Source organism: Protopterus annectens, chromosome 17.part0, assembly GCF_019279795.1.
Source record: "Protopterus annectens isolate FY-2018-M chromosome 17.part0, PAN1.0, whole genome shotgun sequence".
NCBI classification, from domain to species: domain Eukaryota; kingdom Metazoa; phylum Chordata; order Ceratodontiformes; family Protopteridae; genus Protopterus; species Protopterus annectens.
Window position 1 is genome coordinate 362484939 of NC_056751.1, and position 14957 is coordinate 362499895.

Genomic DNA, 14957 nt, shown 5'->3' on the forward strand with positions numbered 1-14957 from the left:
GCATTTACCTTTATTAACGGACATCGGTTAATGTGAAACCAGTAAACCAAGCACAAGCAATTAATATAAGTAAGAAATCCCCAACGGTGTACTTGGCTTTAGACGTCTTGACAGAGAGGAGCTATGCAATCAATCTGACATTTGACTGCGGCGGAAAAGTTTTGAGGTCTGTGCGTGCAGACGTCACATTTAAGGTCCCTGGTTTATGGCCCTACATGTGATGTGTAACGCACCAACCACAACCAGGCTGAAAGCTTTTGTATAGGAGCTGACGTTTGGGTCACCTGAGGTGGAGGATCCCACAGTAAGAATACTGCAACATGAGAATAGAAGGACATCTAGAGATGGGATCCCTAGAAAAGGGAAGGTTCAAATCACATTGAAATAAATGGAATTTGTGGGAACAGTACAGGAAGACTAATATTCAGGAAGGGGAGTGATATTTGCATGAAGAAAGGAACTGTGCAAATTATGTAATGGCAGAAAAGTGTTAAAATGTATGATGCATAAAAAATAATAGATATATTAACAAGATCTGATCTCTATCACTCTGTGTATCAATATCACTTCTTAAAAAATGTCATGTTTGACAACTAAGTTTAAGAATCCTTTTTATTGTTTAACAGTTTGCTTAGAAGGCAGTTAGGCTCATCATTATATCACAAATTCTAAAATTCCTGAAAAACACAAACTTTATTAGGAACAGACCAAAAATGTGAGGCAAAAATCTCAACATTCTTAAAAAATTTGGACAGCTGAGAGGTAATGTTCTAATATAAACAGAATACACAGATGGCAATTTAACATGGGTACACTAGTTAATTTCTATTAAATTTTTGTCTGAATTGAGATGAGTTTATATTCACAGCCGAGAGCTCTGTGCAGTTAGCCATGTACAACTTCCCTTCCTGGAGTACAAATATAACATTTAGAATGCAATGTGCACTGCTACCTGTGATTTCATCACTCATAACTGCTAGTGGCCTTCCTTGTACAGCAATGCAAATATCTGCTTCCGTATGTTCCTGCAAGATAAGAATGTACATCTGACACAGAGTATCTGACTGCAGCAGTGCACCAATTCCCTTCACATACTTTTCCATTCACTGCCAAAGCTGGGGATTGTCCAGTTTCTTGCCCAGGATATTTGCATAACACCACGATTGTACAGTAACCCAGACAATCTCTCGTCTCACCACTGCTGCTTCTGTGGCCACTTTAAAGCTTGCAAGCCACATCGTCTCTCATGGTGCATTCTGTTTACATGCCGTCTCCTTACTTCACTGGTGTTTCTGGCTTGCAAGATGATTCACAATGGTATAATTTCTTGTGTGATCTAGGCAGCAGATGCAACAAAACAGAAAAAGGTTTCTCTCTGTCTTGATAGAGGACATCAGATCCGAATGGTTAAACATGATCTGTAACAGTTTTATGGCAGATCTTTGCTTTCTCAATAGGTGTACAAAGCATGACAGTATTTTATTTATTGAAAGTTGTTCAAATGGTGAAGTACTAAAATCAGAAAAAGAAAACTTGCCAACTGTAGTATCAGGAGATAATGACTGCTTCTTTGGCCAACTACATCATTTGGAAGTGATACACTGTACCCACACAACTTGTCCACAGTTACTATACAATGTGGATGCAGCATCTTTTTTTTTCCCCACAGAAGATGAACTTCACTAGTATAATACTCTGATTAGAAGTGGATCACATATACAGACGGTTGTAGAACAGAAATTATTTGTCATAGTTGATGCTGACCTTCACAAATACCTAAACACTATAATGAGAACGGGAATTGCCCCTTCATTTTTTTCTAACGTGCACAGACTATGAACAGAAACAGAAGCCAAAGCCATTATGGCACCAGATCATACGACATCCATTCCACTACAGCAGCAGTAGCTCAGTACGGCCTTCCATTGTCTGTCAAGGTAACTGCACTGGTAACTGAAATGACATGGATCCCATTCTATCGCAGGGCATCAACAACAGTAACCAAGTGCAATTCCCATCATCTCCTATGACACCAGAAGCTCAGCACAGCTCCCTCTACAGTGGGACAACAGCAAAGCTGTGCTTCCAACTTCCAGCAGCATGACTAGCTGCAGCTCCCATCCACCGGCAGGTCAAAGCAGCAGTAGCTCAGTATGACTCCTTCCTCTGAAAGCACAACATGACTGGACTGTAAGCTTTAACAGCAAAAATGAAAACTCCAAGTATCGGACACACGGAATATATCGAAATAAAAACAAGTTGATTCAAAATTCATAGAGCTTTCGGGCATAACCCTTCATCAGTGTGTGCAAATGAAAATAAGCAATCACAGTTCAACTTAAATTTAAAACCCATGTGACAGCCCCAATCATAAAACACTTAAACAATTAAGTAAACAACTAGAACATTTACAGGGAAAAATAATGAATTCACCAACTTGCGAATTATCAAAGTCTGATAAGTAATAAAAAAAAATGATATAATATACCTCATGAAATCATTTTATCAAAGGCATTCATCTTAAAAATGAATTTTAAAAACATTTGTTACCTTCTTAATAAAAGTTTGATACTAACAGCAATATTCAGCCCAGATGCATACATGGCCTACCTCTAGACATAAAATCCATTCATACTCACATATCTTAAGAGTATTAATCAAGTCAGTTCCTCTTCTGTTTTTTTTTATCTATCTGTCACTCTAAAAAGGAACCTGTGCTCTATACCTTTATCACCTACATGTTTGGCAAGTGCATTGCTGATCACCCCCCTCCATATTTCTGATTTGTGTTCTGTGATTCTCTCTAAGCTTTCTCATATACTTTCCTATATAAAAGGCAGGACAATTGACACATTTAGCCAGATAAACAATATTAGAAGTACTGCATGTTGCATGAACATAATTTTCTTCTTAGTTGTGGAATGTATAAATTCATCATCTTTTATAATGTCATTACAACACTTACAACTGTAACAGGGAAACATACCCATTTTGTTTATTCGTAGAGGGTGACTAATACACAAACTTTTGTAGCATAATCGCTGTTTCAAGTTAGGACATTTCCTATACACAAAACATGTTTTTTCACCTACTATTCTACTGATCACAGGCATAGTTCCTAAAATATTCCAATTTTTTTGTTATATTCTGGATCTCATGGAATCTCCTACTGTAAGCAGTAACATAACTCATATAATTATGACGTATACTGCCTGTTTCCCATGTCCATATCGTTAGCTATAAAATTGGGTTTTGCAACAGATATCTGTTCCCCAAGACATCATTTTTCACATTCTGCAATAACCTATCTTCATAGCCACAGTCTTTGAACTCTTTTATAAGCTCATTTAATTCATTGCAACATGGTATGCTATCAGTATTTAGTCTGCCAGCTCTCAGAAACTGGCCTTTAAATGTACGTGGGGAGTGCATATTAGTCCTATGGGTAAATCTATTCATTTGAACCTCTCTTCTAAAGATCGAAGTAGTAATATTAGACCCATCTTTTATTAAACTAATGTTTAAATAATTAATATTCTCTTTGGAACATGTTGCTGTAACCTGCAAAAAATTGGTAGTGTGGTTCAAATAATCAATAAATGAAAACAGATGAGAATCATCTCTACCTCACAACAAAAAAAATGTCATAAATAAAATGCTTAAAAAAGAGAACTTTATCTACATCCTCATGCATACAACGATAGGCACAGTCTTCCTCCCATTTTCCTATAGCAATATTTGCATATGGTTGGCAACAGATGTGCCCATTGGCCTTGCCAGTTTTTTGATGACAGATATGATCCTGAAACATTTATTTTATTTATTTTTATTTATTTAACATTTGTTGACCGGGAAAGTCCGACTAGGTTCCACATATCCTGTTTTCAGTGGAGGCCCGGGGAGAAATGCTCCAAAAGCATGTCTTTAGAATGTGGGAGGAAACCGGAGTACCCGGAGGAAACCCACGCGAACGCACGGAGAACATGCAAACTCCACACATAAGGCACCCCAGCCGAGAATCGAACCGGAGAACCTCTTGCTGTGAGGCGACAGCATTAACCGCTGCACCACTGCGCCGCCCATAAGTAAACATAAATACATTACTATTTAAAACAATCTCAAGTAACTCACAAATTGTTTCCATTTCTCTGCCACACATACCTGTATTTCTGCACAAGAAATTATGCACAACCTCAACACCAAAATCAATGGGAATCATAGTGAATAATGAAAAACGACTTAATATCTAAGGTGACGAAAAATATATTCATACTCTGTGTGAATTATACCAGTCGAATAACTGATGTAAAAAAAAATCTCTGGTATCTTGTATATAACTTCTTACTTTCAGTAGAAATTTACTTAAGACAGACTGTAAATATAACGATATGAGCTCAGTAATCCACCCACTACCTGAAACTATAGGTGTCATGGGTGGACAATTCAAACTCTTATGTATTTTAATGTAATCCGTACAAAACAGGTATTAACGGACAAGAGACATTAAAAAAAAATTAAAAAGATAAATACCAATGCCATTATTAACCTGTAACTCATAAATGCTCATGTTCACATTACATACAAACCTGGAAATACCCGCATTTTTGATCTCAGTAAAAGCATTTATAGCATTTAAAAAACTTAAGCATACAAGAAACAGTCAGTTTTGTCCAGCATCATTACAGCTGCCCCCTTGTCTGCCTGTTTTATTATAATGTCTGATATTTTCCAGTATTTTAAGTGCTTCATTTTCAGCAGAAGTAAGATTATAGAACTTCCTTTTATCCTTCTTTATATAATAAGCATGTATGTCATGTTCACAGTCCTCACAGAAAGCAGTTACCACCGGGCAAATGACTGGTAATAAAAAGACTAGACTTTTTACATACCTGAGCCGTTGAAGAATCCTTAAAAACAATTTTACGACTAAGGTTCTTGGTAAACATTTTCAAGCCCATAAGGGCATCAACTATATTATAGCTGTTAGGAGGGATAAACTGTAATCCTTTCTGTAGCAAACTCAGATCATGCTATTGCAAGACTGGAAAGATTAACAAAGCATTTACTTAAGTCGCCTGACTCTTCATTCTGTTGCGGGTTTGAGGTCCCCTGTTGCTCCATCTATTGCACAGGGTCTGCCTCTCGATAGAGCTCTCTCTCGTGTTACAGTTGCTTCCAGTAACTAACAGCAGGGGTGTCGGATACTTCAGAAAATCCTCAGGAGGATGGACTCTAGCATTAGTGGTTGTCACATGGATGGTTACAGTTGTTCCTTCAGATCCAGTAGAATGGACCATTTGTTATATGGTAGTCATCAGATTACTACCATTTCTAACCTGTTCTGTGTAATATTACAAATTTCATTTGTAGAAAAATCATCAAGGGTATTCAATCGTTCGCGTGGTACACTGCTCAGAATCTTACCTCTGAGATTATTATCAATAATAGACCATTCCCTCGACAACGAGAAGATGTTTTCACTTCTAAAAATATTTTAAGTCTCTATGTAATTTACGTTTCTTAACAGCCATCAGTTTCTTTTCAAACTCAATCACTCAAGCATCTCTTTATAGGGATGAGAATTAAAAGCAGGCATTTCAACCAAATAATTTTCTAGCTTAGCGATCTCATCTTGTAAATTAAGCTCGATCTTATGAAAAAACTCATTCATCAGCCTCATGTACTCTGCTTTCAAGCTAAGGTTCAATTCCTGCCACTTACCTAGCAGTTCAGGATAGGCATTGCCAAATGACGGCAATTTAAGTATTCTGAGCCCATTAGGGACTATGCCATATTCTAAGTATGCAGAAAAACTGAGGCACTGCCATTGTAATTTCTTAAAAGACTGATTATATCAAATTTTTTTATTAATTATCCGTCTTTGATAATTTACAAGTTGGTGAATTCATTATTTTTCCCTGTAAATGTTCTAGTTGTTTACTTAAATGTTTAACTAAGTGTTTTATGATTGGGGCTGTCACATGGTTTTTAAATTTAAGTTGAACTGTGATTGCTTATTTTCATTTGTACACACTGATGAAGGGTTATGCCCGAAAGTTCAGTGGATTTTGAACAACATTGTTTTTACTTGAATATATTCTGCGTAAACAATACTTGGAGTTTTCACTTTTGAAGTTTGGACTTCGTTTCTCCAAGAATGGTTAACCTTGGTGCTGGTCTGGTTGGTTCGTTTGTTTGGACTGTAAGCTCTGCTACACAAGTTCCATTCAAGTCTGCTCCGCATTCTATAAAACCAATGCTCCCCAAACATAATCCACCAACTAAACTAGTCACTGAATACTATTATTACTCCAAAACTACCAGCTCGCTAGTTGCCTGCTCGCCATGTCTTCAATGCATGGCAGAAAAGTAGTGGAGTCTCTGTCCAAAGAGCTGCTGATTGGCCCCTTCACCCTACAGCCAGAAAATAAATATTCTGACTTATTTCATACAAATGCAGACTTATAAAGCCAGACATTATGTAGAGCAAACAGACAGGAGACTGCCTTCAGCTGCAGGAACATTCTGTGCATTTACAAAACAGTAACCAGAGTTACAGTATTCCAAGTTGTTTCATACAAGGTCAGTATTAATCCTTTAAAAGCTAGACAGACTAAACAAATGACAAAGGAATAAGTTGCCTGCAACTGCAGCCATTCCTCCTAACCCATTTAGAGACTCCAGCCCTCAATTACTTGAGATCCTAAAAGCATGATGACTTGAAGAAAAGACATGGATATTCTGTGCAGTTGCAAATAGTTTTGACTTAAGTACGCACAAAACCGTAGCAACAGGGAAAACAAAAAGTCCCAACTTATTTTAATAAATGCAGTCTGTTTCTATGTAAACGGGGTGATCAAATGATGAGAATAAGTTGCCCACAACCAGCTTTCCCCACCCCCATTTACTGACTGCAGTTCTAATTACCACCCAGACCAAAATAAGATACAAAGTCAGGGACATTTGGTGAAGCTGGATTCCTACAGTAATGTGAAGGACTGAAGAAGTTTTTTTTGTTTTAGTTTTGTGTTGAAGGCTGGGGGCAGTGTGGATATGGTGGGCCATGACTGGCCACATTACTGTAGGAAGTCAGTCGGCTTACTACAGTAATTTGAAGGTGCATGCTAAACTGTAATGGCTTTGGAATCCAGGAATATGTTTAACTTCTGTGATTCCAGACATTTTTGCGGAAAGCTAGAAAATAAAATATTAAGTACTGTATGTGTAGATATTTCACATTTTTTACGGTATGCATAAAAAGACTTTTTATCCTTGTATTCAAATATTTTTTATCTGTTTTTTTGCCATAAGTCACTGAAGAAAAGGTCTAATGAGGATCAGCCCCATAGCAGAATTCTGAACAATGAAGACTACAAGTGTCACTGGTCATCCATGTGAATATACACTACAGATCTGTAAATGAATTCAGGCAGCCTTTCTCAAAGTTAAGTCAAAAAGTGCAACTTTCAGTCATTTGTCTAATGCTGGAATTAGGTATGCAGTTCACAGGTCAGCATCTCATCATGGATATCTAACATTCTTTAAGTATTATTTCTGTATCCAACATTTTTCAGAACTACACATTACAGCTCAAAGATCTTAACAAAAACAATGAGTGCTACTAACCTGTGCATATTTCCCCTTGCAAATTATTCCATTCCAGTCTGTGACATTGATGCAGTCTGGATTTCTTATAAGAAAATTGTCCAATCGTCCCACAAGCATATCTTTGTAGCCACTCACAGAACCATCAAAGTCATTAAACACAGCATTTTTGTCTCCATCTTGCTTGCAATCTTCAAACCAAGGGCCAGGTTTACAAAAGAACACCTTTAGGGAAACCTTGCAATAAAACATAAAAGGAAACTGTATTACACTTCCTTTTCCCATAGTTCACTGCAAATTAGTTCTGCAGTGCCAGCAGTCATACTTCACAAAACATAAATGAAAGATTATTTTTAATAATGTTTTTAAGAGGGAGTAGTTTAACCCGTTATCCACAAATACATAAAAATGGCCTCAAAAGGAAAAATAATTAAAGTGACATATATATCCAATGACTTCTATAAAGGCACTTTTTTTTTTTTTGCATTACACAGCACAATTAAAACATTAGTAATGATCTGCTTTGCATAGAAGTACAATATAGCTACAGTATGTAATATGGCAAGTGCTCACGATGAGAAAGAAAATGATTTAGCACCTACAACTGAAATCTGGTTCATACATAGTCTTACAAGTTATATCAAGAGTCCTGTCCTAAGATCACAATAAAACCGCCTGCAGATAATGTACACCTCCTCCTCTTACTACTCTGAAAATCAGTCTTTCTAACAAAGGCATCCCTTCATAGTACCACCGACAATCTTGAAGGTGGAGTTAGAAGAAAAGGCACTCAGGTTCGTCTCCTTAGTACCATGGAGATGCTTTTTGAGTCTGTCAGCACTTGCCTGGGAAAGGTAATCAAAATGGTAGTCATTAAGGGTGGACCACCAACATGACCTTAAACATCATCTTGTTTTAAATCCCTTAAATCAAGTGTGCAATGTCATCAGGCAAAATATTGCATACCTTTAAAAAAAATGTCTAATATACCTACATACATATAAGGTATTTTTGAGTAAATTGTGCTCAGTCACCCTCCTACTGCATATGTCCTGTTCCTCCCACTTCCTGGAAAAAATTAAAGAAATCTCTGACTATACTACCACTCTTCTTGGTTGACCCTAATGACTTCCACAGTCTATTGGAACTCAAATAACCAGCAGTACAATCAGACACCTTGCATCTAATGTACTGGCCAATACCTCTATAAAGATTTTAGTCGGGATGCTACATATACAGAACCTGCAAAGCTAAATGGCAGTGCTCCAAAGCAAAACAATCTTCCAATAGTAGCTTCTTCCACCATAATCAGTACAAATACAAAGTTCAGGTGATAGCATACTCTCCAATTCCTTACCATCAGGAATCAAGTCAAATCATGCTCTAAAGAAAACCTAAAATGCATGTGTGTGTGTGTGTGTGTATACATGTATCTATGTCACAATGTCTATATGTATGTCACAATGTCTACTTAACAGAATATTAACTGTGACAAAGTGCAACTCCATAACAGCAACAGAATGGAACTTCAAAAGTCCACAACCTTGACAGCAATATGTTTTGCCCCCTGAACATCCCACACCAAGTGTTAATTAAACATACCAACTCTGAGACTATACTACAGTGGAGAAAAGGCAAAATCACTGCCCCCGCTGTAGTAAGATCTTGTGAAGCCAGCTACTGCTATTCATTGTTCTGCACCACTGATGTTTCAGTCCGTCAAAGTTGTGCAGTTCCACTAATATGGTCTTGATCTTCTGGTTAAGTCGTCCTTTTCAAATAGGCCCATATATAGATATGAGCACACACACACAAACACACAAGTGCATTATACATAATATGCTGGATAGCCAGCTGGTTCACAGATAAGATCCAGAAAGCTATGACTGGCAAGACCACCTCCTCAAGGAAGCCAGTCACCAGTGGAGTCTCTCAAGGCTCTGTGCTGGGCCTGCTCCTCTTTGGCAACTACTTCTTAGAAGTCAAGGCTGACAAAGTCTACAGATGATTGCAAACTGGGAGCAGTCATAGACTCCCCTCAAGACACTAACAGCTTACAACAGGGTCTAACACAGGCACATGACTGTGGCCAAAGCAATGGCTTAAAATTTAGTCCAGTGAAATGCATTATAATACCTTTTGGGAAACTGGCCACCCCAGGAAACTACATCATCCATAAAACACCCCTAAGAGTTGACCATTAGTCAGGGGTCTGGGAAAATATGTAGACAGTAACCTGGCCCTCAACAACGTGTGTCCAAGGTTGTAAGGAAATCCTTCTATGTTACTCAACTTATAAGTAAGTTCATGAGATCTAGGTCCAGGGAAGTTACTGTACCACTATACTTGTCCCTCATCAGACCCATCACTGAGTATAATGAAGTACAGGTGTGTACACTTAGCATAAATGTAGATGTTCGAGTGTATTCACTGTTGCAGTCATCACATTTGGGCTATCTGCTTGCAGTAGCCCTCAGTCGGCCTGATTATCAAAGTCTTGGGTCCTGTGTTGGTTGCTGTCTCTTCCTCCGTGATGTCAGGTCATCAGGGGTATAAAACATGCAGCCGATGCCATTACATCAGTTTTTCTTGCCCCAGATGTCAGGTCCCTAATGGGAAGCAATTAAATATATATACAAAGTTATACCTCCAACAAAAAAGCAAATACACCAAAAAGCTTTTAAGCATAGTAAAGGAGAGTAGAGGTATAGCCAAAAGAAGTCAGGGGGCTGGAGGGAGGGTAACCAGGACTGCAACAGTGAATACACTCAAACATCTACATTTATGGTAAGTGTACACAACTGTACTATATTTTTTGTTTCACTGTTGCAGTCATGACATTTGGGTAGATTCCCAAAGCTAAGGTTGGGAGGAGGAATTTAAATAGCATTAGGACCAGCTATAAAGCCCTGCAAGACAGTAGTGTCAAAGCCAGCTCTGGATTTAGAGAAAATTGACAAATGATAATACTTAGTGAACATATGTACAAACCTCCAGGTAGCAGCTTCTAGGATGTCCCTGGTAGGGACGCCTCTGAGAAAGGCTGTAGAGGTAGATGCAGCCCTGGTTGAATGGGGTCTGTTGCCCTGTGGGATAGGTTTTCCATGGTGCTTATAGCAGAAATGAATGTAATGGCCTATCCATTTAGAAATGGTTTGCTTTGAAATAGCCTTCCCCTCTGTCCCTGCAGCAAATGCCATCAGTTGTTAAGATTTCCTTTGAGGTTTAGTCCTGTCCAAGTAGAATCTAAGTTGTCTGTGCACATCTAAGGAGTGCAGTATCTGTTTCCCCTTTGTTCTGTTGGATTAGGAAAGAAGGTTGGCAAATGAATGGACTGATTAAGAGCCACACTGGATACCACCTTGGGCATGAAGGAGGGACTGGTTCTGAGGGACATCCAGTCCGCATGAAAAATGATGAAAAGCTCAATTGCCATAAGGGCCTGTAATTCGGATACCCTTCTTGCTGAAGTGATTGCTAAAAGGAATGCTGTTTTCCAAGAAAGGAATTTTAAATCTGCAGTAGCAGCTGGCTTGAAAGGAGGAAGACTGAGTTTCTCCAAGACAAAGTTAAGGTCCCAGGGTGGAGTTGGAGCTCTCCTGGGTGTCCTTAAATCTTTGGCTCCTCTGAGGAACTGCATGAGCAGTGGGTGAGAGAAGAGGGGAGGATCTGTGTTATAATGAGCTGAAATGGCTGAGGCGTGAATTTTGATGGAAGAAAAGGACAAGCCCTTGTGAAGCATCTCAGTTAAGTATTGTAAAATCTGAGGTAAGTTGGGCGCTGCTGTACTCATCCCTTGAGATTGTTTCCAGGCACTGAATCTTTTCCATTTTGCAGCATAAGATTTTCTAGTACTAGGCCTCCTTGCCTCTAAAATGATATCCATCACTGGTTTACTGAGGGATGGTAAAGGAGAGATTAGGTAATTAGCCAGGCTGCTAGGTTCAGTGTTTGAAGCTGAGGGTGCAGAATCTGGTTCTCCTGCTGAGACAACAGGGAAGGAGTCTGAGGCAGGTGCCATAGGGCCAACCATGACACACTGCGCAAAAGGGGGTACACACCAGTGTTGGTGTGGCCAGTCTGGTGCAATCAAAATCGTTCTTGGTTTGTCCTGTTTGACCTTTAGTAGTACTTTGGAGAACAGAGGCAGGGGAGGAATGGCATAAACTGGTTTTTCCAGCTGAAGGACAGAGCATCCATTTTCCAAGTTTGTTTGTGGGGAATCCTTGTGCAAAATTTGTCTAATTGATAGTTCTGGGGGAGGCAAACAGGTCTATATCTGGGCTCCCCCATTTGCTTGTCAACATGTTGAAAATCCTTGGTTCCAGTTTCCACTCGTGTGGGTCCATGAGGTTTCTGCTAAGTCCGTCTGCCAGTGTATTTAGTTTTCCTGGCAGGAATTGAGTTTGCAGATTCACTTGGTAGCTCAAGGCTGTGTTCCACAATGCCATGGCTAGTCTGCAGAGGGGTAAGAATGTGTACCCCCCTGCTTGTTTATGTATCACATAACAGTGGTGTTGTCCGTCTTAACCATTAGTTGTCCTGGAAGAATGTGGTCCTTGAAGGCTGTCAGAGCATTCTGTACGGCTAACATTTCTTTTTGATTGATATGCAGGTGCATTTGACTTGGGTTCCATTTGCCCTGAATGCACTTTCCTGCCACGCGAGCCCCCCATGCATAGTGTGATACATCGGTTGCTAGGGTTTGGGCGGCAGGGGGGAGTGTGAACGGCAGTCCCTTGTTTTGGTGGCAGGCCTCTGCCCATCAAATGAACTCTAGGTGTAGGCAAGGTACGATAGGAATCATTGCTTCTAGATCCTGTGAATGCTGACACCATAGGCTTTTTAGACACCACTGTAGTTTCCTCATATGCAGTCTTGCAAATGGAATTAGAAAAATGCAGGAGGACATGAACCCCAAGGCTTGCAGTATTTGCCTAGCAGATAGCAGGGTTTTTGTGGCCACTTGTTTGAAGTAGGATGTCAAATGAATCTGTTTCTTTAGCGTGAGGAAAGCCATCTGGGAAGTTGTATTCAAGCTTGCTCCCAGGAATATAATTTGTTGACAGGTACCCCAGACAAGTCAGCACCCTTTGTACAAAGACCAGATGATTCAAAAGTATGTCCTGGCTTTCTGCCTGAATTAGACAATTGTCCAGGTATGGGTATATCTGAATATTGCTTTGCCTGCAAAATGCAATGACTGGAGCTAGGCACTTTGTGAATACCCTGGGCACAGTAAATAAGCCAAAAGGCAGTGCAGAGAACTGATAGTGCATGTAGCCTGCTTTGAAGTGTAGGTATCTTCTGCAAGATTCTCGGATAGGGATGTGCAGGTATGCTTCTTTTAAATCTAGTGTTGCCAACCAGGGATCTCTGCCTAGCATAGGAAGCAACTCGTGAAGAGTCAGCATCTTGAATTTTGGAAATACCAAAAAGGTGTTTAGAGTAGAAAGGACCAGGATACGATGCCATAAGTTGTCTTTTCTAGGTACCAGGAAGTGTCTCGAATAGAAACCTTGTCCCTTTTCCTCTTCTGGTACCAACTGAATAGCCCCCATGCTTAAGAGAGAAATTACTTGCTTTCGGGCCTCTGCCCACTGATTTGGGCATAGATCTGGCCACCTGTTTGGTGTTGGTAACATGTGGAAGTGAAATCTGTATCCTTGGAACACTATATTTAAAACTCATTTGTCCTGGGTAATGAGTTCCCAGTTTTTGGCCCTGCAGACCAATTTTTCCGCCTAAAGGAGCATTCAGTGAAGAAGTGCTTGGAAGTTTTAAAAGCAAGTCATTGAGACAGTTGTCCATAGTGGGGAGCCTTACTACTCCCAGATTTGGATGCAGAAGTCCCCCACTGCTTAGTCTTGTGCGTCCCCTGGGACTGAAACCTGGGGTTTCTGCTGTGTCTGGGTTTGGATTGAGAAGACCTGGAAAGGGCCGGAAAGGACCAATTCTTAGAGGGCCAATGCCTACTAAATCTTGGAGGCTGAACTTGTAAGAAATCTTTAAAAGTTTGCATAGATTTAGCTTTATCTTCCATCTTTTTAAGAACTTCCTCAGCTTTGTTGCCAAACAGGCAGTCCTGATTTAAGGGAGCATCCAACAGTTTAGCTTTAACATGATCAGGCAAAGATTGCTCTTTAAGCCAAGCATGCCTTCTGAGTACAGACCCAGTGACAGCAGCCCTGCAAGAGGCCTCTAATGAATCAAATCCACATTGCAAAGTATGTTTTCCAAACTGTTCAGCAGAATGCATTAAATCCTGTAATTCTTTATTTTCAGCACAGTAAGGAATCAACGTCATTTTCTGTTTAAGCAATCCAATAACATGTTGTTGATACTTTAACATACGAAACTAACAGTTTTAAGGCCCTAATGGTCAAGGTTGCAGAAGTGTAAACCTTCTTACCTCATCTATCCAGCGCCCTGGAGTCTCTATCAGAAGGGGTAGGATTTTTAGCAGTAGAAGCCTTAATGCCCTTGAGTCCCTGTGAAATAATCTCTCGATCTACAATAGGATTTTTAAAAAGGAACTTGTGAGAATCAGGAACCCTGTACTATCTATCAGGTTTTCTGGGAGCAGGAGGCAAAGAATCAGGGGCCAAACTAGATTCCGAAAAGGCATCATCAACAATGTCTAGTACAGGAGGTATAGGTAAAGGCCTATGCTGAGGCAGGAGTAAGAAATCCCTAAGCCTCTTTTTTGAATCAGAAAAATCCTGGCTTGCCCAGTGGAAATGCTCCCTTAGTGTGTACAAGGTTTCACCAAAAGAAAAATCCTCTGGAGGGGAAGCAGAGGGAATAGAGTCCTCTGCATCAGAATCCTCATACGTAGATATGGATAAATCCAGATCATCAGAAGAATCAGAAAAATCAGAATCCTGGTCAGAAGATTCATCATAAACAAATTCAGTCCTAGGTCTCTTAGAAATGGGGGGGTTGGATTCCCCTGATTAGAGTTATAAGATCTTCAGCCATTCTTATCATTTGTTTTTTTGGCATAGAGGCCTGAGCATGCAGCCTGGGCGTCTGTTTCTTAGGCATGGTTTGAGATTTAGGCCTTAAAGAAGAAGGAAGCGTCTGTTTAATATGCAAGTCCGTAGGCCTGAATACACCATCAGAAGCCGGTGTCTGCACAGTGGCTCCATACCCATCCAAGGTACAGACATTCGCAGGTTCCACAGTTGAAGGATCTTGTGGCATACGAGACTCCGAATGGGTCTCAGTACAGGCCTACGAATCAGAAGTAGCGGGTATCAGGGGCTGCGAAAGCGCTTCACTGAGTACCGGTGAACTGGTGATTGACTTAGAAGTGTCGTCGGCAGCTTTGGACCTAGGCGGCCTGTCTG

The 14957-nt window shown here is 40.0% G+C and overlaps 1 protein-coding gene across 1 annotated transcript in view; it reads right to left on the reverse strand.

Moving 5' to 3' along the window:
• Nucleotides 1-14957, reverse strand: part of CEMIP2 (cell migration inducing hyaluronidase 2) — a 939901-nt gene that overhangs the window by 176462 nt on the left and 748482 nt on the right. The window contains exon 13 of the mRNA XM_044059182.1: nucleotides 7627-7842. Within this exon, the coding sequence (XP_043915117.1) occupies nucleotides 7627-7842 (216 nt within the window). The remainder of the gene's footprint in view (nucleotides 1-7626; nucleotides 7843-14957) is intronic.